At 47.6% G+C, this 25423-nt stretch overlaps 2 protein-coding genes across 6 annotated transcripts; one reads left to right on the top strand and one right to left on the bottom strand.

Moving 5' to 3' along the window:
- Window positions 1–52: 52 nt before the first annotated feature.
- On the bottom strand, window positions 53–6505 carry LOC120899596 (sorting nexin-13-like). 5 transcript variants are annotated; one of them, XM_040305638.1, is made up of 10 exons: window positions 6481–6505; window positions 6100–6402; window positions 5887–5993; window positions 4659–5153; window positions 3219–4328; window positions 2990–3145; window positions 2796–2911; window positions 1571–2722; window positions 1136–1491; window positions 53–1072 (listed from the first exon to the last, which is right to left on the bottom strand). In XM_040305638.1, exons 2-10 carry the CDS (start codon window positions 6210–6212, stop codon window positions 664–666), a joined length of 4014 nt encoding a protein of 1337 aa, XP_040161572.1. In that variant the 5' UTR covers window positions 6213–6402; window positions 6481–6505; the 3' UTR covers window positions 53–663. The 5 variants fall into 5 exon arrangements, with proteins under 5 accessions (XP_040161572.1, XP_040161564.1, XP_040161581.1 ...); XM_040305630.1 differs by lacking the exon at window positions 6481–6505 and having other exon boundaries at window positions 6100–6472; XM_040305647.1 differs by lacking the exon at window positions 6481–6505 and having other exon boundaries at window positions 4659–5102; window positions 6100–6472.
- Window positions 6506–12014: 5509 nt separating this feature from the next.
- Window positions 12015–19550, top strand: LOC120896871 (transmembrane protein 26). The gene is made up of 6 exons (XM_040301372.1): window positions 12015–12229; window positions 13463–14133; window positions 14221–14392; window positions 17258–17338; window positions 17587–17820; window positions 19065–19550. Exons 1-6 carry the CDS (start codon window positions 12036–12038, stop codon window positions 19369–19371), a joined length of 1659 nt encoding a protein of 552 aa, XP_040157306.1. The 5' UTR covers window positions 12015–12035; the 3' UTR covers window positions 19372–19550.
- The last annotated feature ends 5873 nt before the right edge of the window (window positions 19551–25423 follow it).

The raw sequence follows: 25423 nt of genomic DNA, 5'->3' as shown, positions 1-25423 counted from the left end.
ACCACGATTCGGAATAGCAAGTAAAAAGTGTTTCTGTGTGGCGTAACACGTGTTTGCTTCGTCCTTAAGCGTTCATGTACACTTTACGTTTAGTTTCATCGTTTTTATTCCCTCTTTTCGCTACACACACAACAATAATAATATAATGTACTCTACACAATTACAGCCTCTCGCAGACGATTTGATCCTTTCGTTTTCCTTCCATCGACTCCACGAGTGTTTCACCCTTTTTAAGCAGCTACAAAATATGGCTCAAAGCGAGAGAACAGCGCAAAAGCAAAGGGGGGGAAAACGAACACTTTGTTTTTAAGCACCTGATATGTGGGTCTACTCTATTAACGCAATAGACAATCATGAAGAGAGGCGTTCGGCATCAAACCATACACTAAAACACCATTGCAACACCATAAAATACCACCAACGACACGTATTAACGACATTATTAACAGTAAAAACGGTCCTAATGAAGGATCTAACTAATAAAACACAGCAAAAACACTAAATCAATACCAATCAATGTTGGAATGGCGCGATAAAAGCAACGCAAATCAAACATAGCATCATCTCAATTAATACAGCTTCGTTTAAAAAAAGGTTAGCTTCTGCCCACTTCTGCAAGCACAGCGCATACTGTTTCGTTTGTTTGGAATGCTTTTGAAGGCTTTACGAATATCTGGAAGGCTTCCGTGCACCGGACACTAGGCCCGCCGTTGCGCCGACGCGTATCGTTGCCCCCTCGTCCGTACCGTTCGTCGTTGTCCCCCCGGCTCCCCCGGTCGTGTTCAGCAACAGCTGGGCGTGCTTGGTAACGCTTTCCGTCTGCAGGATCACCACCAGCAACCGGTTGAACAGGATGAGCAGTAGGCGCGTGTTTAGCTTCTTGTTCTGCAGCATCTGGAAGAAGTTGAGCAGCCCGCTGTTGCACGTCACCGAACCGACCACGTGCTTCAGATCGTCCGACAGGAGCGCAAATAGGGAAATCTTTGCCGCCAGCTTCGTGCGCAACCGGGTACTGTCCTCGCGCAGCGGTGTGGTTGGATTGAAGCGATCGCCCTCGGGCCACACGTTGTTGCTGAACAAAAGAAGGAGGAGATGTTGGTGTGTGGTTTTATAAAGCAAAAAAAAAAACACTTACAGTATCGAGGAAAGGATCGCCTCCAGCTTGTCCGGTGCGAGCAGGCTGCTAGCGCCCTGCACGATGCGCTTGTTCGTTGCGTGGCTAACCCAGGGCGCACCGAGCAGCCGGTTAATCAGCCCGCGGCGCAACCATTGCGATTTGTTCTGCAAATCGAACACCTCGTCCAGCAGGTTGAGGGCGGAGGCGAGGGCCGGATACTCGGACTGCTTCAGCTCGAGCGTCGGTATGTCCTGGATGTCGTAGAAGCTGCGCTCCTTCAGCGCACTCTTGCCCACGAACATGCGCGAGATGCCGCCGACGAGCGTGTCGGGCATGTTGCGTATCTTGCTCATGCCCGACTTGAGACTCTCGATCTAAGCAGGCCGGGAAAGGAAAGAAAGCCAAACATTAGAGAGACAAAGAGAGGCAAAGAGTACAAAACAACTGCCGTACCGTCTTTACCACCGGTCCACCGTGCATCTTCCGGTCGTCCGTGTCCGGCTCGAGAAAGTTCCGTATGATCGCCATCATCTCCTCGGACAGTTCCGCCTTCGCGCAGATTTCCGCCAAAAACCGGTTCAGTATCTCCATCCGGTGCTCCAGCACGGCGCGCTGCGTGTTCTGGAACGCTTTCTTCGCGGGGAACGGAACGCGGTCGAGGGCGGGAAACCGTTTCACCAGCAGCTTCTTCAGCTCGAGAAACTTCGAGTAGCGCCGGTAGATGTGCCAGCTCTTGTGGTGATTATCCTCGATCACGTGCACCTGGATCGCGTACACCGCATAGTGGCCCTCGCAGTGTATCGCCGTGTTGATGATGCGCGCGGACAGCTTATGCTTGTACTGATGATGGTGGTGGTGGTGGTGATGATGGTGAAGATGACCCTGCTGCTGCTGCTGATGATGATGGTTCGCTTCATGGACAGAGGACACGTCAGTCAGATGGGGTGCCGGGATGCGGCGGGGCGCAGACAGCACGACCGTTGCCTCACTGCCCGAATCGTTGCTGGAACAGTCGGACGATTGGCGCAGCTGCTCGATGTTGAGATCGTTGATGGCGGCAAACATCCCGGTACAGTCGCTGTGCGAGCGGGCGTGCTTGATCGTGTTGACGGTGGTCGGGAACAGGCTGGCAGGGGACGGTTTCTTCGCGGCACTGGTGCCCGCCCGCACATCGTGCTCCTCCTTGATGTCCACCGTGATGGGCGGCGGTAGCGTGGTGGTGGCGGTAGCAGGTTGCGTGCCCGTCGTCCCACCGTCCTCATCGTCGTCCGTCTCGTCGAAGCGTATGTCGCCGCTGTTCGTGTCGCTCGCACTGTCACTGTGGGCGGATAGCCCGCCCAGCACGGACAGGTGGTCGAGCGACGGCATGTCCGGATCGTGCGCGTTGTGAAAGTCCAGCTCGCGCAGCAGCTGCTTGTAGGCCACACTCTGGTAGAAGTTGTTCAGGAACACTTCCTCGTTCTTCTGCTTCTCGTAGATGTACTTGCAGATCGAGTCGAACCAGGTGTTTTCCGGCTGGATGGTGGGATCGTTCAGCCGGAAGTTCAGCGCCTCTATCAGCCCCGGATCGATGTTCAGGTAGTTGGGCGAGGAGGGCTGCAGATACTGAAAGAGGGGAAAAGGGGACCAGTTTAGGTACGACAGGCCGGGCAGATGGACTTGCACTGATGACACTGACCTCTTGGTACAGATTGCTCGCCTTGTCGCGAATGCTGCGGAGCAGTTCCTCCCGACTAAGCTTCGATTTGTTCGTCTGCATCTCGGAGTAGCATTGGCTGGTACTGATTTTCCATTCTAAAACGGGCAAACACGGCAATAGCGTGGGTGAAGAAAGTCTAAACAGCAACGCGCCAACCCTTCCCGATCGCTTACCTTGAGCGGTGAGATAAAATATCACATATTTTTGCAGATTTAATACACTAAGATAGTCCAGATAGTAGAACACGGCCAGCTCCTTCCGCAGTATATCGTCCAGCGTGAGCTGGGGCAGGCTGGTGGACGCTTTGTCTCGCTCCGTCTTGCCAAAGTCTTGCCGGGGGGGAAAAGAAGTTCCAAATGAAAAGAAGGCCATTCCCGCACGAACCTATCTACACCACCTTACCATTCTTGTTGTTCTGCAGATGGCTGATGCGCAGATCGATCAGCTTCTGGGTGTACTTCAGGCTGGCCAGCTCCGCACTGCAGCTGCTGTCCTTGTATTTCGCGTCCATCTCTTTGGTAATCAGCTGGCGGCAGGCGCGCAGCTCCGACAGATCCGTCGACTGGCGGATCATCTTCAGCAGAAACTCGCCCGCCGGCGGCTCCTTCGTGAACTGTTTCGCGATCTGCAGGTTGATAAAGTCCGGCTCGGCCAGCGTGCTGAACGCCGGCTTCAGCAAACTGTTCGCGAGCAGATTGCACAGCAGCGTGCGCAGCGCGAGACAGTTAAAGTCCTCCTCCGGCAGCACAAAGTACAGCACCGTCTCGGACACGCGCCGGAAGTACTCGTCCAGTGCGTCCGGCTCCAGGCACTCGCTGCGGTACTCCTCGCAGAAGCCGAAGAACGCGTTCAGCAGCATCGTTTCCGGATCGCCGAGCGATTGCTCATCCACCGGGACGTTGTAGAACCGCGAGTTGGCCACGTTCTTTTGCAGAGCGGCCTGGCCCAGCTGCCAGGTCAGGTCGGTTTCGCTCTTGTTGCGCCGGTGGCCCTCCACCTTCAGCGTGCGGCGCTGGGGCGACAGCTTCTCGTGCATCTTCAGCCGCTTCTGCTGGTCCAGGGCGGTGCCGGTGGCGTTGGTGGTGGAGGAGTTTTTGCTGTTGGCACTGTTTGTCACCTCCTGGGTGGCGAGCCGATAGAACCGCGTATGCTTGGCAAGATCGTCGATCAGTCGCGTCGTCATTAGCGGCAGCAGATCCGCCGATCGCACGCGGTTGCATATTTGCAGGATGAGCGATTCGATGCTGGTGCGTATGTTGCACTCGGAAAACTCGCGATTGTCCGACACGACCGTGTACCAGGAGTCGATGAAATCGCGCACCACGTAGTCGAGGATGGTGTGGATCAGCTGATCGATCGGTTTGTTGCCGCTGAGGATCTTTTTCTTCTTCGGCGAGCCGGGCGGCGTTTCGTGCCGGTGCAGCAGAACCTCCGGATGGGTGAGGTACGATTTGAACGAGGAGAGTGGCGCGGAGGCGACGGACACTTCTTCGCCGATGGAAACGTTTCCTACTGCGGGGTGGAAAGAGCAAGGAGGATCATTAAGCAGTCGGACGGACGGAAAGCATATTGATAGAGACGAAAACGGTCGATGCTTTGTACCCTTGGGAGTTCTAACCTTTCTACTAATGGGAAGTAATTCCTAATTAGAATCTCTATGCTAGCACTAGCCTTAAATCCTGCTACTTCACCACTCAAGCCCGCCCAAACTAAAGCGCACATTGAACGAAAGAAAAAAAACAAAAAAAACCATCCCTACACCTTCTTAAACGGTAAAACAAACAAAATAAGAGCCGCAGCGAGGAGCTTTTCCCCGTTTGGAGGATGTGTGAGCATGTTTACCATCTTTCCTTCGATGCTTGTCCGATTCGTGGTCCGCTCCGCTAGACGATGCCGACGGTCCCGCTGCCGCCTGCCGCTTGTCCGTGTGTATCTTAATGCTCTCGAACGGTCTCCAGCCGCGGCTTCCCCGCTCCTCCCCGGGCGAGGGCTGCCGGTGCAGTGCCGGCGGCCGATCGGCGACCGGGCTCGTATCTAGAATGGTATGATGGTCCCGTTGGTGGAAGTGGTGCAAATGGTGGCCACGGTGCATAAGGTGGTCCGTGATTGCGTTCGCTTTTGCTGGCTGCTCGCCGACGCCGGTTCGTGGTTCGCGCTTCTTAAACAGCAGCTCGATTCCGGCATCGAGAAAGTTGCGCCGGCGGGTACCGTGGCCCCCGGCGACCGCGGACGTATCACCGGGCGGCTGGTGGGGCGCTTTTGCCCCTCGACTCGATTCGGTTTGCACTTTGATGTTGGGCGAAATGAGTAGCAAATTACCGGGCTTAGGGTCACAGACTGTACACGGTGGGTGTGAGGCATTTGTTTTTTGTTTTTTTGGTGGAGGTAAAGGCGTGGAAAAATTGCAGGGTTTTTGTTTTTTCAACGGCAAGTACCACAGTACCGCCGAGGTTGGCCCAAAAGGTTATTAGCGTGTGCCGAGCGTGACGGATCGTAACCATTTTGGATGTTCCGATCCGAAACAGATTAGTAGCAACGGGATGGATGGTTGAATTTTCGTATGATTTGCATGGTGGTGCACGGGTGCATTGTATTGCATGGTAGCGGTTTTCGGGTTTTCGGGTTTAATTTCGTTTTCGTTTTTAATTCGTGTATGTATTGTGATTGCACGGGGAAAGAGAAAAAGATAGAGTGAGAATAGAAAGTGGGTTTCCCGATGAGGCGATAGAACAGCTGCTAGGCGAGATGTAGGAGTAAGGAATGACTAAAAAGCACACCAAAAACGAACGGAATAATGAAGGAAATGAACGAAAACGACGGCAAATTGACTCCAATCGGGATGTGGTACATATGTGAATGAATCAGTCACATACAACAAACAAAAAAGAAGTAAAAACGCGAAACAAAAGCAACACCAACGAACAAAACAAAACAAAACAGTCAGCCAATTCACAATTATAAGTAAATGTTAAGGAACAAAAGCGGCCAGCAAATCAAAAGCGGATCACAACGACAGCACCGAATCGCATGCGTGTTTTGGGGTTTCCATCTCCCACCGCCTACTACATACCGATGCTAAGTCCGAGCGACTTTGGTTCGTCCAGCGGATTCTCCAGTAGGCCACTGTCGAGGAATTTGTCCAGATCGCTATGTTGTAAGTACAGTATGGTAAGAAACCTGTGGGGGGGAGGGGACAAAAAGAAGGGCAAGTAGAGCATTGAGCAAAGGGTGACACAATGGGACCGTGCCACGCCTGATAAGGGACGATCAGCCTACGCCTTACCCGAGCAGGAAGAGCACCAAACCGATAACCATGGTCGTCACCCAGAACACTCCGAACAGATTGATCGACACGGCGACGCTGAGCGCGATCCAGCTGGCGTACTTAAATTCCATCCTTGTGTTTGTTGTTTCCCGGAGAAGGGAGGGGTGGGGGGAGGTGTTGTTTTTGTTCGGTCGTCCACTGCACTACGCCTTAGGTAGGTCACATTCTACTGCTCGTTGTCCTTAGATGATTCACAACCTGGTCTTGGTGATGGTGGTAGTGGTACTGTTGCAGCGAGCCCGGAACATCGTTGCAAGAAAGCTGAAAGATAATGAGAGGACCAGAGGAGGACCACTTTTCACGAAAACAATACGCAGGCGGACTTGTTGTTTTGCTTACATTCGTGTTGCGATGTTGACCAGAGTGACCAGAAATACCGATTTATCTGTATTCCTACCGATTTTTATATGCCTACCGATTCACAGATGAGCCCCCTAAAACTACCGAATTTTCCATTTATCCTACCGAAAATCACAGATATTTGATTTTTCAGTCGTTTCAGCATAATCTGTGGCGCTTGGGTTGCTGTTTCAAGGATCGCTATCCTCATTTGTTACTTATCGCGCTGATGCACGTTTGTTTGCCTGGCACTTATTAGTTTTATCCGTTAAAATTTAATGTTCCTAATAAGTAGACTATGTCAGTTGTGGGGATTCCGAGAATTGCTCGTCAAAGAAAATTATTTAAATTTGAATTTGAATCTCGCTGTCCGCGGTTTAAGCTCACCTGACAGAAAAAGAGAATTAAATTTTCAGTCGAGGGGTAGGTACAAACACACGGTGGGGGTCCGGCCCAAGATCGGATCCGAAGTCCGTTGTTTTGGGCTGAAAATTAAAAATGGCGGATGGAGCGCCTTCACGGAGAGAACGCGCTCTATTGCATGCCTTTAAAATGCACGAGGCAGAGCGCCAGTGAGTGCCACTGAAAAGAACGCTCGCTCGCGCTGTTTCATTGTATTTTCCTCAGAAATTGAAGAAAATGAAGAAGAAATTGATCGTTAAAATAATTGATTAAATTTAAATGGTTGCGTTCTCAACAGTGCTCCTGCCGAAATCTGCCAATATAATCTGGTCACACTGATTCGCAGGTCAGGCGAGCTTTTTGGCGGCCACCGTCGCAAAACCGTCGCAAAACGTCAAAACCGACGTCGCCAGCGAGCGAAACTCGCAACGATTTCGAGGCGCTGGCGACGGTCGTTTTTGACGTTTTGCGACGGTTGTTGACCTTTCGAGCGAGCTTTTGCCCTGCGAGCCAGTGTGGCCAGATTATATTGGCAGATTTCGATAGGAGCACTGTTGAGAACACAACCATTTAACCAAAGTGAGTGTATATATCAGGTGGGCTTATGGTGTTCTTTCTCACCAATACATCGACACACAATTTGACGGTTTGCTCCATAACAAAATCTAGTATGCCTTGAAGTTTAAACAAAATCTCGCAGAAATTGTATGTGGTTTTGCTCAGGCGTAGCACGAAGAAAGAAGCCAAAAAAACCTACGCGACGGCCAGTTCTTGGATTAAAATGATGATCTGAAGATTACTGGATAACAACCCAAGTGCCACAAATCCACTAAACGACCACTAAACGGCTTCTAAACGACTCAAGTTCTCTACCTAAACGGAATATAGAAAGACTTCGTTTAGCAGACGGCAAACGACTCATGCATTCTAAAAATAGCAAAAAGCTGGTGGCGCTCTCTGTTGGTGGGATACCCCAACCAGTTGAGCTTCATCGCTTGGAGGAGAGCTTTCTCATTTCCTCTGTACTATTGTATGGTTTCGCATTGAAGTTATGCATCGCTAGAACTAGAACGGCGATACAATTGTTTAAATACTAAACTCCAACGGACACCACCAGCACTAAAGCAAGTGAGATTTGAGTAATGGTCGTTGGTGTTGATACCCACGTATCTGACCACACGACCATTCATATAGATTTTTGCTCAGAAAGTTAGAAGGCTATATAGGTCATGATAAGATGAAACTTGTCGAGACACATTGCAAGAAAACGATAGCAATATAATGATGAGTTGTAATACGCCATCTATTGTTCAAACCAATGAAGCTGTGGAGCTTTCATTTTTTTTCTATGGATATTCAATTTTCCAGTCGTTTAAGCTTAATCTGTGGCGCTTGGGAACAACACAGTTTCCTAGCAAATTCTGATATATAGGAAACGATTATTGAATCCGTTCAGTCAGCGAGCGAGGAGAAGTGTACCAAGCGAACCAAATATGAATTTATACTGAAAGTGAGAAATTTATCAGAGTGCCAGTGCATATGTCCTTTGCTCCTGTTCAACAGACCATCGAAATATCTCAAATATCGAGTAAAATTGTGAAAATTTTGGATAAAGTTAGTAGTGAATCCATAGAAAAATCATCAAAGCATCCAGTTTGTTATGAATCTAACTGTCAAACCAGGGTTTCTTTCTATTTTCGTTTTTAGACGTCAAATTGCACTGGATAAGCCCACCTGATATATCAACTCATTTTGCATTTTACCTTTGTTTCTATGACCAAAAATACACCCCCATCTTTATGATCACCTACCCGGGTAGGTCATACATTTTGTTTGAGAAATTGCTCTTTTGCGTGGTAAATTGATCATATCTTCTGTTTTAATTATTGAAATAACTTTAAATTTTCAGTAAATCTGCATGTAGAAAATTACACCGGGTGTGAAATTGGAGGAAAGCTTGCGATATTTTGGGACTAAGAAAATTAGAAAGGTTAAATGGTTGCGTTCTCAACAGTGCTCCTACCGAAATCTGCCAATATAATCTGGCCACACTGGCCCACAGGGCAAAAGCTCGCTCGAAAGGTCAATAACCGTCGCAAAACGTCAAAAACGACCGTCGCCAGCGCCTCGAAATCGTTGCGAGTTTCGCTCGCCGGCGACGTCGGTTTGCAGTACATGCGACGCCGGTTTTGACGTTTTGCGACGGTTTTGCGACGGTGGCCGCCAAAAGCTCGCCTTGCCCTGTGGGCAAAGTGACCAGAAACACCGATGTATATATATTTGGGTTTGAAGGAAAAAATCTCAATTTTTTGTAATCATTGAACGATGAAACTCAGCCAAACAATCAAATCAATCTAAATAATCCAGCGAAAATCAAATGACAGCACGTACGATAAAGTTGTATCAAATGAAGCACTGCTGCGGCCCTAAGCGGTCGGGTAGAGCCACGAGAAAAAGAACTTGCCACCACTGAGAAAAATAATGTGCATCTTAGTTCTTCTTTGGCTTAGAATTCCCAGTACAATTTTCACATCGACACTTCAGAAAGACCTTCATTTGTGTAGCCGCTGAACCAAATCTAATCCATATCTTAGATAAAGGATGCATATTCTCGTGAGATGGAACTTTCATTTTGCGCATTAGCCCCCCCCCCCCCAATCTCACTTAACACTTCTTTCGCTTTTACTTTTTTTTTAACTCAGTTAAGTTCTGAGTTTTAACCTACCGAAAACTACCGATAAAATTTTGATGCGCCTACCGTAAACCGCCAAAATAATCTGGCCACACTGTGTTGACTGTCGAAATCAGCAGTACGGCAGTTGCCCAAGCAACACATTTCGAAATGTTTTCGGTTGGATACGAGAGTGAGAAGGCGAGCTAATTTTGCTGGGGGCGTGACCAATTATCACCGATTAAACTTAAACGGCTGGAAAATGAAATGGCCAGAAAAAATGAGAGCAACAATGTTTATGTGGTTTGGCCAATAGATAGGTCCAAGCGTCACAAATCCACTAAACGACTTCTAAACGGGGTCTAAACGACTCAAACTCTCAGCCTAAAAGGCATCTCAAAAGACTTTGTTTGACAGAGGCTAAACGACTGGAGCATTTAATTTTGTTTTAAAGCTGGTAACGTCCTCTGTTAGTGGGATAGCCAGCCAGTGGACCTTTGCACGCTTTAATTGGTGTCACATTCTCTGTCCACTGTTGTATGGTTTCGCATAAGAGTTATGAATCGCTGGAACTGGAACGGCAAATACGATTGTTTCAATGTATTAATGAGAAACCAACAGCACAAAAGTATGTGAGAAATGACAGACGATCGATGGTTTTGATACTCGTGTATCAGACCACAATACCATGCTTATTGATTTTTGCTTGGTAAACTTTCCGAAAAACTTTTCCGGAAAGATCGGTAGGGTAAGCGAAACAAAAGCGCCATCTATAGAGCAAACCATAGAAGCTATCCCAAGCGCCACAGATTAAGCTTAAACGACTGGAAAATTGGATATCCATAGAAAAAAATGAAAGCTCTACAGCTTCATTGGTTTGAACAATAGATGGCGTATTACAACTCATCATTATATTGCTATCCTTTTCTTGCAATGTGTTTCGACAAGTTTCATCTTATCATGACCTATATAGCCTTCTAACTTTCTGAGCAAAAATCTATATGAATGGTCGTGTGGTCAGATACGTGGGTATCAACACCAAAGACCATTACTCAAATCTCACTTGCTTTAGTGCTGGTGGTGTCCGTTGGAGTTTAGTATTTAAACAATCGTATCGCCGTTCTAGTTCTAGCGATGCATAACTTCAATGCGAAACCATACAATAGTACAGAGGAAATGAGAAAGCTCTCCTCCAATCGATGAAGCTCAACTGGTTGGGGTATCCCACCAACAGAGAGCGCCACCAGCTTTTTCGCTGTTTTTAGAATGCATGAGTCGTTTGCCATCTGCTAAACGAAGTCTTTCTATATTCCGTTTAGGTAGAGAACTTGAGTCGTTTAGAAGCCGTTTAGTGGTCGTTTAGTGGATTTGTGGCACTTGGGGTGAAGCTTCCGTATTTTTTCTATGGTTTTTTTCTGTCGTTTAAGCTTAATCTGTTGCGATTGGGAAGTGTTTCGTCGACCTCGTAATAATCATAGCCTAAATAGTCTTTTAACTTTCCGAGCAAACATTTATACGAAACTATACAACAGTACAGAGAGAGGGTGAAAGCTATCAATGCAAATAAAACTTCACTGGATGGCTATCCCACCAACAGATGGCGCCACAAACCTTTTTTGCAGTTTTAAAAATGCACCAGTCGTTTACCATCTGCTAAACGGAACCTTTTTTGGATTCCTGTTCGGTTAAGAGCTTGAGTCGTTTAAACTCCGTTTAGGATTTGTTTAATGCATTTATGGCGCTTGAGTTCTAACTAAACGGTGAACAAACTATGAACAAATATATCACACAACGAACAAACTTTTAGCAAGTTCAAACAGCTAAACTACTGGGATTCGGACATAATCGAAAGATTAAGCAACGATATAGTTATTGATTGAATTGATACATGGAACTACGATATACGAACAACAATTGAGATGGTGAGCACTGTAAGACTGCAAGAAACATCTGTACCAACATGTACCTAATCTACGTGTTTAAATATCTGCACTATTTAACCAATACGACCGTCACTCCTGAATGAGCATACTTGCATGCCAGACTCTACGCCACAGTCGCACGACGAAAGGTCGTAATAATACAGGCTAGAGAATCGTAAACACAACCACCCAGTCGAATGCAAACTTTTTGCAATTCACGGCCAATTTGCCGCCAGTCATCGTGGTGTCGTTTACATTTCCAATAGCCCTCCCTTCCTTACCCCTTATTCACCCCTACCTATTTGATTTGATTGGTCATGGTTCCTTTGGCACCCCTTTGGGTGAGAAATGGAAGAAAAGGACGATTCGCTTCGGCCACACACTCACTATTATCCGCCCCCTCATTTAAGTGCAGTCAGTTGAGCGCGATCGTTTGCTGGAATCGGTCAATATTGATGTCCAGTAGTTCGGTGGCACCATACCGCACCATTTAAAGTGTGTCCGGCCGCAAGTAAAATTCCGTAAAACCGATCCGTGTGTGTAGACAGGCTCGGAGTGCGATGGCGAAGCTGCTCGCAACGTTCAAAGCCACGCTGACGAGGATTCTGTTTGCCGCCCACGGGTTCATTGCGATCTGGCAGGTGACGCAGAACAAGAAGGAACCCATCTACTGGTGTCTGTGCGCCCCGATCGGGGTGCTCTTTATCGAGGGCATCTTTACGCTGGCGATCAAGAAGAACCAAGAATGGCGCTGGTAAGAGGAAGCTAAGTAGCCCCGGGGACGGAATGGGACGGTAGTGGTACTAGCTAAATGGGGAACCGTAAAATCAAATTTCCTGCCTGATGCTGATGCCTAAAACAGGATAGCTCAGGTTGTGGTGGTCGTGTCTGGGGGGGCGGTGAAAAAACAGTCGCCCCGTAGAAACGTCGGTCGGGGTACCGGTAGTTAAAGTGATTCTATTTTATCTCTTTCCCTCTCAGTGGGTTTGTGTGTGTGTGTGTGTGTGTGTGTGTGTGTGGTGGGTTGTGCTCCTTTTTGCTATTGTTAGAATTCATTCAAGCTAGAACTTATTTGCGCTTAAGGACAATGTCGCGTGGAAATGGAGTGCAGGTGAGCTTTTGCGCTGCTCCAAATACAGCATACGCAAAGAGCGTACTTGAAAGGCAGTAACAAGACGGTAACAAAACAAGACGAAACAAAACCAGTGACATCGGAGGAAAGTTGTGTCTTATCTTGAGCTGTGAAAAATCGAATTTACAACACATTACCAGTGTTTTTCGTTCCCTTTCTTTTGGTGGCATGCGTTTCCCATCGCCATTCATTGATGTGAATATATAAACTTTGTCTTCTAAGGAGCGCTAGCTGCAAGAGCTGGCTGTAAAATACCGGCAAAATACGATTCCATTAGACAAAAGGGGATTTTTTAAATGATTTGTAGGCTCTCTATGAAAAACATCCCATCAGTAATACCAAACTTTTCTGTGTTCGTCTTTTAATGAGCTTTGACTACAACATTTAAAATTATGCGAATTTATCCGCTTCTTGGTACCGAGCTTTAAGCATAAATTTAGATTAAGTGAGCGTTAAAGCACATTCCAAGCTTACCATTTTTCACGTACCTCTAATCATGAGCGAACAACCACAAAAGCAAAGACAGCCGCAGCAGCGTGCGTCCATTTATTACTGAGCTTGTTCACTGCCTTTTCCCACTGGTCTTCTTAACCTCCTGCTCCGCGGTGGCATATTAATGGGAAGCTTTATTTTAGTTATTTTACAGACAGCTTTCTGTTGATTTAGGGTCAGCACAAAATTCAACGGTTCACAAGACATTAGAATTGATAGAGCAAGCTCAGTGCCATTTTTCAACCAGCTTCGTCCTGAACTGTGCTGACGCTGTGATTCGACGAAAACAAATGCTTCGTTTCAGGGGCGCTAAAACATAACACATTCACCCCTGTGTGGGGCTTTTTTTTTCGTTGCTGGCAGGTTCTGCCCATCGGTGTTCCTCTACCTTTCCAGCATCGTGCCCGCCATCTGGCTGCTCGAGCTGGACAAGCTGGACAAGCGCACCCGCTACCAGGACCGGATGCTGAACGAAACGATCAATTTGGCGGCGACGGTCGGCAAGGATCTGAAGGATCTGAACAAGATGCTGGGCGTGAAGATCCAGCTGCCCGACATTCAGCTCACCGCCGAGATGTGGGTGACGCTGATCGAGCAGTTCCTGATGCTGGTGCTCATCATCGGCCGGTGGATGCTGCCGAAGGGCGACCTTACCCGCGACCAGCTCAGCCAGCTGCTGCTCGTGTACATCGGGACGGCGGCGGACATTATCGAGTTTTTCGACTCGTTCAAGGACGCGAAGATAGCGAACGAGCCGGTGCTGGTGCTGCTGACGCTCAGCATCTGGTCCTGGTCGCTGCTCCAGTTCACGATCGTACTGTCCGCGACGAGGGCGCGCAAACCGCGCGGCGGTGGGGCCCAGCTGCGCGATGGCCAGGCCGACGATGCGAGCTGCTGCAATGTGGCGTGCTGTAACATCGATGTGTGGGGCATCGCGCTGAACATACTGCTGCAGGACGCACCGTTCCTAACCTTTCGGCTGCTCATCATCGTGCACTACAAAATCATCACCTACATGAACATCTTCTTCACCTGTAAGTGTGTGCGGTTTGTGCTGTCGAGGGTGATACACATTTTTACATTTTTGCTTCTTCTTTTACAACACACACACACACTGAAAGGCAAAAATACGCTCGTGATACTGCTCCAGCTTTACCGGCTGTACGTGGTAAACTCGGAAAATCGGAAAGCGGCCGCCACCAAGCGGCGCCTGAAGATGCGCAGCAAGGCAGAACAATCAGCAAGCCGGCAGCAGCAGCAGCAGCAGCAGAAGCAGCGAAAAATCAGCAAAAGGTAAGACAAATGGGGATGGTGGACGATGGGTAGACGGAAATTAGTTTTCTGATCTGATTCACCGCGAGACGCCCAGCTGAAGCCCAGCTATGCCATGCCATGAACTCACAGGCACTCAGCAAAGATTCCGCTAATGAGCTAAACTGATTTGGTTCGCTTTATTGAGCGTTTTGTCGCGATCTTGACGAACCCCACGTGGAGAATCGAACGGGAAGCGAGAGAGAAAGAGAGAGAAAGAGAGAGGGAGAGAGTGAATTGATTTAAATTAACCTAAAAATAATTGCTACTGCTTTAATCATGATTTTAAGCAGCTTATGCCGTTTAGTAGTTGTTAGCTCGGTTGTTCGTGGAACCGGGTAAGCCATTGGCGAGAGCTTATTGATTGCTAATATTTACAATAACATCAACGATTCAACGGGATGCTGTAAATACCAGCAGGAGCTCTGTTTAGTGGAATTCCCATTTCCACACACTAAACCCACAAGCTTCATTATTTACAAATGAATCATTTTCGGCGAATAGACATCCCCCCCACAGACCGACGTCGGTGTCTGTCTACCTTTCCCATTGCCCTAATAGCGACGATCACTAATTGCATACCATTTGTTTCGCTGTAACCTCCACCACCACCACGCAAACAGTTGCGCGTGTTTGCGTAGACCGTTGGCAGCGTGTTACGTTCCATCTTCTGCCACTGGATCGTTAACCTTTTCCAAAATGGTGCTGTGAAAGTGCACGCCAAAAAAGACGCGACCACCCGGCGTTCCCGGGGGAACGCCCCATTAATCATCCCGCCTGCGTGAGGCGCGATCGCGCGTTCGTACCGGAACGGACCATAGGAAAGTAGGCCACCGAAACGGGAAGTGGTTTCGGGGCAGTTCGCAATCGATGCCCCGTTTTTCCTGGCGTGTGCTTGCCGCCCCCGGGAGGAGGGGAAGGAAATGGGCTGTCGTTTCGGAAAGAGGCCCATTTTCCGGTTGCGCTTTGGCAATCGGTTGTTGTAGAGAATGGTGAGTGTGAATGGTCTTTTGCTCGTTCTAGCACTTTCTAGCAGGAGACGCGTGTTATCGATTGTGTGGCAAAATGGGATTACTTGATGCGTGCGGCGAGTAACACCAATCGCTCGCTCTCTCTCTCTCTCTCCTTCTAGCACATCGCTGCCTTTCTAGTCAAAAGTCACAAGACAAACTAATGGCAGAGCTTTCCGTCCCATTCCACCACTGTTCGAAATGATATGGTAATAGTGTGTGTGTGTGTGTGTGTGGCACGGCCAGAGGAAATACAGGCGGTGATTTGATTTGGCTCCCTCGGGTGGTGGGTTCCGCCGCACTTGAGGATTGAGCGAGCGAATAGATGATACATCGATGGCCAAATTCAACCCGCGGAAGGAAGGAGGCAATTTTGCGCATTCACCACTCACACCGCGGCGTCGTAATGAAGGATCGTGGAAGCGTGGCGCTGAAAGTTTGCACTGCCAGCCACCGGGGGAAATTAAACTAAAGATGTTTGCCGAAGGAAGCGTCTCGGGCTTTTCACAGTCATTAGATGTAATTTATACACGAAATGTATTCCACGAAACGGTTTCCCCAGTGAGAGGACACGTGGTTAGCGCGAGCGTGCAAATGCAAAGGAAGAACTATTCTTAATGATCCGCTGGATGATGAATGAAGCTTAGGCGCTTCTAGGAACGATTTGTGGCAAAGGCACCTCTCACAGAGATGCATTAAAAATCACTTTGATTTGATACCCATGGCCAAACAACCAAAACTTTTTAAATATTTAATGTCTTTAATTTGACAGATATTCGTGCTAGAATTGAAGGCTCTACACTGGCTGGCACTGTCTAATAAATGGCCTCAGCAATGATTGATGGTAGATGGGACCGCTTCCTTGTCTTATTAGTTTTGATGTCCCTTCTGTTAACAAGACACCCAAGCGGGCAGGAAGTGGCTGGGCCAATATCACGGCCCTACGAAAGAAGGCTTTTAAAACCATACCGAACTGTGATGTTCGTTGTTTGAAATTCTCTTTAAATTGTAAATTAAATTTCCATTCGTTCCGTTGTACTATCACTCGGACCACCGGACGTTACAAGCTTCAACAGCAGCTGCTTGCAAGTAAAACTCTTAACTCTTGAAAAACTTGCTGGCACTGGTCGATAGTCACACACACACACACACACACACAGTCAGTCCTTGAGAATTGCCACTGTACAACTTTGACGCCCCCTTTGGAGTGTAGATCCGCCAACGAACCCTGTGCTGAAAAGTTTCCCTCTGTTGCCAAGCATTGATTTGCTGAACCAGCTGAACAGAGATGGCGGCGAAAGTTGCACCGTTCGTACGATACCGGAGCACTGCTGAAACTGCTGGCTGCACCTGAAGGAAAGCTGGGATTGGCATTCGGTTCCTTGAAAAATACAATAACAGCGGCGGCAGCAAACGATGCACTTTTAATGCGACTTATAGCGTGCAGCGTTACTTTCGTTGGTTCAATTTTCACTCATTTCCGCGTGCTGCTGGTGGTGCAAAGGAGCGCTTGATGCTCATTCCGCGAAAGCAATTTCATTGATGGCCAGTATAAAAGCCTCCCCCAAATAAGCGTGGGCCTTTATTTCGAAACTTTTGCTCTTCATCAAGGTCGAGCTTGTTCAGCGGGAGAAGCAGCCATTGGCGACTGACGTTGGTGAATATCAAATCCCACCCGAAACATCAGTTTTGTGAGTTACTTTTTTTTGTTTTCATGGAATCAGTCTCATCAAAAGGAAATAATCGTTGACCCGGTTCGTACTCATCCTCCTTACTGCTGTTGATTATCTCCTTTTGTGTTGTTTTATTACCCTGTCTTCTTCTCACACGCACCCAGAAAAGTAGCCGACATTGCAGACGACGAACCGGACCAGCTGGACGCTGGAAGAAAGTCAAAGTCACATTCGCGGAAAAGTCGGTAAGTGGCAGGGAGGGCAACAGTTTCGTAGTCCCCAGGGAACGAGTGTTACGAGCACGATTAATTATGCGCAATTAATCACTCGTGACGGCACACGGGCCACTGCTGTTGCGCATCTTTGACGCATCTGCCCTATTAGCAGTGGCAGCAAGTGTCTCATCCCAAACGACTAGTCCAGCCTTATCGTAATCATCATCGCTTACTGCTAAAGACATGCCTCGATTTCATCGCGCATTCCCTTCCCGCAGGTCGTCCTCGTCCCGCAAGGACACTGGCTACTCGACGGCCAGCAGTCAGACGACGGCCGAGCAGCGGCGCCTGCGGAAGTCGACGGCGAAGCCGCGGCCCGGTACTGAGTCGGATGGGGACGATCCATTGCCACCACCGATCTACAGTGACGAGGATGATGGTGGTGGTGGTGATGATCGCAACCAATCGGATGGCGAGCGTGTTGGACGCCGGTCAAAGGATGGCAAGGACAGGTAAACAGGGGCTGCACATGACCTCCTTGTTGCCCCGTCAGGAGTGTTAAGCACAGATTAAACCTTGCTCCACACAATTTCACCCCTTGCTTTCTCTACATATGCAAGCCTCAACATTGCTTTGCTTATCCTTTTATTATCCTTTTAGTTTTTCGCTACCAAAAGCATACATTAAAAAAAGCCCTCCAGCTGTAGCTTTAAATGACACAATGTACTCCATGTGCGGCATAACAAATGCCTTCCATTCTCATGTTAGCTTCCTGGAAAAAGGCTCCCAGTTTGTGCTTCCCCTAGAGCCATCGCATGACAGTAACGGACGAGTGTTTCGAGCCTTACCCGTCGCCGTCGTCGTCGGCGTACTCGATTGTTAATGCTCGATCGCACGTAATCCCATTTCACTGCGAAAAACCCATCATCAAGACATGAAAGCCACGAAAATGCTCTTGTGCCGTGTGCGGGGAAAGCGAAGGGCGATGATCCCACAGCCCGAAACGGTATGCTATGTTGGATTAATATTAATTGAGAAAGATATCCTGTAACAGTGCCTCATAATCGTGGCTGGATGTTGGGCTCTCTCCCTCTCGATCTTCCTGCCCTATCCTACGCGCTCGCAAATTAAGCGTACACAGCACACGCACATTCGTACCCGGTATTTCGGTGAAAGAAACTTTCGGTAAACGCAGTATACAAAAAAGCAGCGCAATGGAAGATGTTGGACGCTTCTTCGCCGAAGGGTGATATTGGTACTTGTGATGAAAACACGGCCTTTGCCTCATCCACACGGGACGATGATGATGGTGATGTTTGTGTGTGTAAGAGGTGCTGCTCGTGCACACGTGAGTGTGTGTGTGTTTCGATGCCATATCCTACGATAAGAGCATGAGGAAAGCAATGTTTCCACTTCGACGGACTTTTATTCCATTATAACTTCACCGGAAAAATGCTCCACCAACAGCCGTGGACGAGCTCTCATCCCCGCTTATGCTCGTGTGTGTGTGTGTTTACGTGTGTGTTTGCGTGTTGTAGCTTCAGTTAGGATATAAATATACATGTAGTCATCCTTCATAATTACCCTTGCCCCCCTTAGTTGAACCCCTCGGTTGGTGTGTGCTCTGTTATTGTTGCAGGTCTCTTATCTCTCTCTCTCTCTCTCTCTCTCTCTCTCTCTCTCTCTCTCTCTCTCTCTCTCACACACACACACACACACACACACACACACACACACACAATATATCATGTTACAGAAAGTCTAGCTCGCGCCACACGGACGGCAACAAAACGGGCGGCGGCAGCAGCAGCCGAAGAAAGCAGCGAACCTCACTTGATAGTGATCGTAGCGAGGATGGTGCAGACACGAGACAGCAGCGCAAAAGCCGTAAAGGAGCTGACGGTGCCGGCGGTAGTTTCGAGATAATACACGAAAAATCGTCCACCGGACAGAAGAAGCAGCAGCAGAAGAAGAAGAACAACAAATCCAAACGGCCGGCGTCGGATGAGCTGTCCTCATCGTCCGGTGCTACGACGAGTGGGTCCAGCTCCGGATCGGAATAAATGTACACACACACACACACTACCGGTGTGCGGTTGGTTGGAAAATTTGACTACGCGGGGAGAGATCCTTCGCGGTATTGGGTGCTTTGTGGGCCTTGTGGGCCCGGACCGTGCCGGGAAGCGTAAATATTTGTTCGGCTGTTCAGGAAAGGAAAGCTACAAATGCATACCACCGTGCTAAGGATAAATCTCAGCTGCAAACAAAAGCCTGCAAAAGTGTGCCACCCCGTCCCAGGGATGCTAGCATTACTCTATGCAGTTTGGGTGGAATCTCTGTTTTTCGTTGAAACTAAGCAAGTAGGAAAACGTTGGATGCAAAAATCTAGTAAGATTGTTTGGTCAGATTATTCGCAAGCTTTAAACCATCTACAGGCTTATTCCAATGAGAAGGGAGATATGGTGCGTGTGATAAGCAGTTGTTATGATAGGACCGAAAGGGTGTAATTAAATTTTGCATAAAAAACACGACACGAACAAACAATGAGCACCGCTGTCCAGTCCAAAAGCCCAGTGCCTTCAAAGTGGATATTAATAGTGGTAAAGCACTGGAGCGTTATCTGCCGTTTTTTTGTAGGTTTTATATGCCCACATCGTATACGGCATTTTCGTTTTTTTACGACACAACAAATAACTCCCCGGCAGGAAAGTGTCCCCAGCTGAGATACTGCCACCGGCAGAGCCTACGACCATTTCGGACACCGCAGTGGTCCGTCATTGACAACACGTGACACGGACTGTTTCCCATTCCCCATGGCACGCAGCAAGGCGACAACACAACGAATCCACTCATTCATCGTTGACGTGCATCGCACGCGGTTCGATTGTGCGCAAGATAATGCTTGCCATTGATAGGCCGTATCGGCATAATCGGCACGTACGCAACACCACGGACGAAAATTCCGTCCTCCAACCATCATGGAGACGCCTGGTTGCCCGTGTGCGTGCGTTCCATTTGTTTCGCTTTTTTTTTGTGGACTGAAGCTAAAGAGGGGCAAAAGCAGATGATTGTCTTTTACATTGATTCGTTGTGCAGGGGGGGGGGGGAGGGGGGGAACACCACTGAAAATTACTATGTGGGATTAGCACTGGATGGGGAAGCATCGAGTGAGCGAGATAAAAATGCCATTTTTCCATACAGATGGAATATGCTTTACCCCCACACTAATTTGACGAAGAGTTGATATGGGTTTTACAACTCCACTGTTACGGGTAAAAGCAGCTTTAAGGGGCAAACGTAAACGCAGCAGTGTAAAAGGTTTTTCTGAAGGGAGATTGTTTCTCTAACAAATTGTAGCGATAATTAATCGGAAACACAAACCGTATTCATGACAGCATACGATTATGTAACCGGTAACGGCGGTTGCTGGATACGCGTATTGTGATATATTGTTGTCCCACCCCCCTTCCTCCCCCACAGACTACCCTCATTACCATAATTACCCTAATTGGGTAGCATATGTTTCGATGCTGGTCGATAGCGAGCCCCACAGCGGCTAAGGGCTAAGGGAGAGCCATAAAACAAGACACACTTTGTGTTGGCGAGGCGAGGCACGTGTTACCGTCGAAAAACATAACCGAATGGATGCAATGGATGAAACATGGATTTTTGTAGGAAAATTCTAAAAATATTTTGATAACAAAATAGCAAGGGAAAGTTTTGGTATGAATATTTGAAACGTTTTGTGAAGCTTTTTTTTTTTAAAGCAAACTGCATTGAACCCTTCAAGGGGCCTACAATAATACAAACTATTCCACAACAGTAGTGTCTGTCAGGAACGAAACTTTTTCTTTCAAATAAAAACGAACAGTCAAAGTAAAGGACTAAACAAATCCAATGCGTGCCCAACCGAAAGCATCCAAAAGCCTCCCAACAATGAACTTGTAAGTGAACCGATCAATGCCTCAAAAATATAGAGAAAAAAAAATACATCCATAACGAAAGCTGAAAGAGCAGTGGGCAAAAATAAAAATAACAGCATATCGAACTCGTTTTCCCTATTAAGCTTGCACAAAGCCACCGGTACGCTTCACCGGATAGCGAGATTTGAATACCGGATTGAAGCACGGTCTGCCACGGTCGCATGATACACTGGTGGGATGAACACAAAAGTCGTTCGAGGTTTTGCTGAAGCAACACAGAGCAACAACGACAAAAAAAAGAATGGCAGGAATGGAAGAAGGAAAAAAAAAGTGCTCAGAACACAGCGTAGACAACGAAACCCGGAGTGGCTTGGTTATTGTGATCCAGAGGATTTGTACCCGTCGAATGTGCTGGCGTGGCGAAAGTCGCACGGTAACAAGCGAACGGTGTAAAAAAAAGAAGATTGAATGGAGAATGATTTTTTCGAAAAAAAACATAGTAGGCATAGAGACGAAACCTACAGGGATGCATCACACGGAAGTGATACTTTTCGGGGAAGTTTGAAAGTCAATTAACGATCTAGTAGCCAATCGGCTAGCTCGCGCTACAGAAAGGATAAAGCTTGAAAGCTCGCGATAGCCATTTTGGACTTTTGCATTTAAAGGAACATATTTTTAGGCTCTAAATTGGTAAATTGGATAATAGTGCTTTGAAAATTATTCCTAAAAGTCATAAAAAAGGGGAAAAAGCGAGTGCCGCCATTTTTGTGTCTAGTGTTGCTGTTGCCAAAATTTCTTCTCTCCACCGGTAGCATTCCCCAAGTGTTTCGAGGTCCATGATTCCGAGCACGTAGCAGTATGATTTTATTATTATCATTACCATAATATAATCGCTTTCCGTGAGTTATTCGTGGCGTGCAAAAAGTAAACATCGAAAAGGAATCATGAGAAGTGGCTGGAACGGTTCGGTGGAGGGATGGGGGGACAAAGAACGAGAAACCAAACAGGCGCAAAGGAATGGCGCAGGTAAGCCTTTGTTGCGCAGGAGGAAAATTTTAGGGCCGGAAAATGGCACACTTTCGCACAAAATTCTTTCGCCCCAAAACATAACTGAGGCTGTGCGAACGGAAATCTGGCACGGTTGGAAAATTAGATTCAATTCCCCGTCCCTTGTTACAAGACGGTGAGAGCAAACGGTAGACCAAGCAACAAAAAACGCACGCCGGAAAACTCCCCTTGCCAGCCTGTAGAGCCTGCCCGCTTTGGCACGATCGGCACGAAGTCCTTCGGCGAAACGCTGGCTGCTGGAAGTTTACTTGTAAGCGGGTGCAAAACAGGAGCCGGAAAAGTGAAAAGGAGAATGATAAAACTATTACCAACCGAAATCGGAATTCGGTAGCAGCTGTTCAGGTGAGGTTTTTGATGTTTTGGCAGCTCTGGTCGAGCGTGTCGACAGCGGGGGGAACAGGATCGACTGTGGGTTGTGACGTGAGTAGTGGCAGAAGTTCGTTAAAGTGAATCAGCATCGGGCTCTTTAATGAAAAGCTTTTTTCGCAGAAAATGCTGCCGAGCGATGTGGTTGGCGAGGAAAGTTGGTTTGGGATTAGTTTTGGAATGCAAAATGGAAAATCCCTGCAGAGGCGTTATAAGCCAATTATAAATATTATTAGTATAAAAGCGAAAGTGAGCGATAATAATAAAAGCGAATCGTTTGCGCAGAAAAAGGTGAAGCAAAAGCGATTCACACTTTCTCAATATAGCGAATAAGAACAATTTTTGACGACGGATGACGTAAGTGTAATATAAATTGTTAAAGTTGAGCAAAAATAGTCGAAAAACAAGTAAATAATTGTACTGTTTAGACACACAATAAATCAACAAAGTGATGTGGTCCTGTCCTGTGGACGATTTTATTAAATATTTAAATAAAAATTACTTACATATTAATATGGAACTTCAAACGAATTGATCGATTTCCTAGAAATGATACACAAATAAAACGTAAAAAAACATGCATGCCAAACATAATCAATCTTAACCACAGTACTCCAGTAACAAAATGTAGTAGAGTCTCCAGTTAACCACCACCGTTAGGCACACGTTATAAAAATGCCCGTAATATTTTTACCACATAAAAGAAAGCTTTCACTGTTCATTTCCTGTTGGAAACGAGCAGTGCGCTACATTATTCATTCAATATTAAAACTTTAATTCAAGCTGCAACCAAACATCCGTTGCAATGCCTTCGAACAATTAAATTCCCTTACAACAGAACGTTGCATGTGTGGCTGGGTGTATTGTCACCATGGAGACTATCCATTTGGGGTGTGACAATTGCTGCGACCCAGCACAGTGCGCCACGCAATACGTCCAAGTGTGCCGAGAATAAATTAAAGCTACCCAGAAAGGGAAATATTACATTCTACATAGCACTCGAATAAAAAATGGTCGCTTAACGGCGAGGGTACAAGAGGGACCATTCTTACCAAAATGATGCTGCTGCCACAAAACGATCCGAGAGCAAAAAACCAGCAAACACGGGAAGCACCAAAAGCTCACCCAGACCGGATCGATGCGCGGCGGAGCCCTGCGAGGCTGAGACGTGCGAAGGATCTCCCGGCGGGGGTTTGGCGTTTCTTTTTGAGTGGAATTTTGTGTCAACGGTGAATGTCCAACTGGGAAAAGCGGGCGCGCGCGCGCCTGTTTGTGCGTATTTGTGTGTGTGTGTGCGTTCATGTGTTGTAAGGGCCATTTTGACAACTTTCTTCGAAAGCACAATTTCTTCCACCGCTCCATTGCTTTTTCAAACGCCTCGCAAGGCGAAATCGACGACACACGACGATGGAAACTTTGGGCGAAGGAAATATTACTCCGCATCCTGCTTTCCCGCGCTCCCTTTCTTTTTCCTCTGCCATGCCACCATTGTGTGTTGCTCTCGCATCCCGGCAGGCAAGTGCATCCTTCCTCGATTGCTGCTATACTCTCGCCCCGAAAGCTTCCGGTCGCGGGAAAACATAGGCCTTCGCTTTCCCTTCTTGTCGCGTGCTCACGCTTTACGCGCGAACGAACACATCAACCGGAAGCGCTGGTAGGGCCGGAAAGTGGTGCCACCAGCAAGTAGCAAAGTGTACTTGCTCGCTCGCTCGGTCGCTCGCGCGCCCCGCCATATTGCGGCTTTCCTCTCCGCCGTAGGGCGTTCCGTGGTAAAAAATGTAGCATTTGCTGTTCGTCTTTCCATCCCTTTTACCTTTGGCTTACTCTTCGTCATTGTTGAAGACTTTTCTCCCCCCACCCTGAAGTGGCAACAATAAGTGAGAGAGAAAACTTCACAATACTGTGTCGCAGATTCAAGTTTGTTGCGGCTACTTTTAACGCAACGTGGTTACGTTTTGGGCCGGCAAAGAAAACTTTTTCGCCGATGACTTGAAGGGTTTTCATGGGGAGAGGAAGGGTCACCTTCACAAAACAAACACGGATTAGTCTCTCTTCTTTTTTTCGTCCCGTTTTCGAAATGCTAGCCGGAAGCGAATAAATGTAATCCTTTCAAAAGGCGAACCGGTGGTCCGTTGTTATTCAAAACCAGTCGGCTAAGAGTGCGGCCCACTTCATATTATTACCGCCTTCGATGGCTCCAGCTGAGGGTTTTTGGGGCGCCATTCATTGCTCTTTGGGTGGGCTTTTATGTACTGCAAGAAAGCACAGCTACAAGAGGAGAGTAGCTTTTGCTGCTTCAACTGCATTCAGCTTCAGCCTCATCGGGAGCTACACTTTATTCGAGACAGTTGGCCACAATATTACACAGAAAAATAGAAAAAAAGCTCGATGGTGGAGACATTTCGAGTGGCCATTTCATATCATTTCATTGCCGGCGCACTCAGAGCAAATGTTTACCTATACACACTTTTACTTTGCACGATAGCGTAAAGATTTATGGTTATTTTCCGCCGCAAGACGAGCATAAGCTTCCAACCAGCCCGAGTGCGTATGTGCGTGGGATTAACTATGTGCTGTTTGTGCTGCTTCTATCTCTCTATCTTCTATCTGCGTCTAATGCACGATAAAGATGAGATTTATGCGAGTTAGTGGTCGAGTTTGATTGTACCGCGGGAATGATGTGTGTCCGGCGCCGTGCAATTGATTGACGGGAAACAGAAATACCCATTCCGGTGTAGCGTTGGTAGGTGATTAATTG

The sequence above is a fragment of the Anopheles arabiensis genome, chromosome 2 (assembly GCF_016920715.1).
Source record: "Anopheles arabiensis isolate DONGOLA chromosome 2, AaraD3, whole genome shotgun sequence".
Lineage (NCBI taxonomy): Eukaryota > Metazoa > Arthropoda > Insecta > Diptera > Culicidae > Anopheles > Anopheles arabiensis.
The sequence above is the reverse complement of the archived record's forward strand: the minus strand, read 5'-3'. Positions and strand labels throughout refer to the sequence as shown.

What these genes read in the sequence shown, in the direction of transcription:
- LOC120899596 (XM_040305638.1), bottom strand. Translation starts at nt 6,212, where the DNA reads ATGGAATTTAAGTACGCCAGCTGGATCGCGCTCAGCGTCGCCGTGTCG. An exon ending in GTCGCTCGGACTTAGCATCG is followed by an intron (nt 5,154 to 5,886) that starts GTATGTAGTAGG and finishes CACCGTGTACAG; the next exon opens with TCTGTGACCCTAAGCCCGGT. An exon ending in ATTTTATCTCACCGCTCAAG is followed by an intron (nt 2,912 to 2,989) that starts GTAAGCGATCGG and finishes TGCCCGTTTTAG; the next exon opens with AATGGAAAATCAGTACCAGC.
- LOC120896871 (XM_040301372.1), top strand. Translation starts at nt 12,036, where the DNA reads ATGGCGAAGCTGCTCGCAACGTTCAAAGCCACGCTGACGAGGATTCTG. An exon ending in AAGAACCAAGAATGGCGCTG is followed by an intron (nt 12,230 to 13,462) that starts GTAAGAGGAAGC and finishes CGTTGCTGGCAG; the next exon opens with GTTCTGCCCATCGGTGTTCC. An exon ending in TCACATTCGCGGAAAAGTCG is followed by an intron (nt 17,339 to 17,586) that starts GTAAGTGGCAGG and finishes CCCTTCCCGCAG; the next exon opens with GTCGTCCTCGTCCCGCAAGG.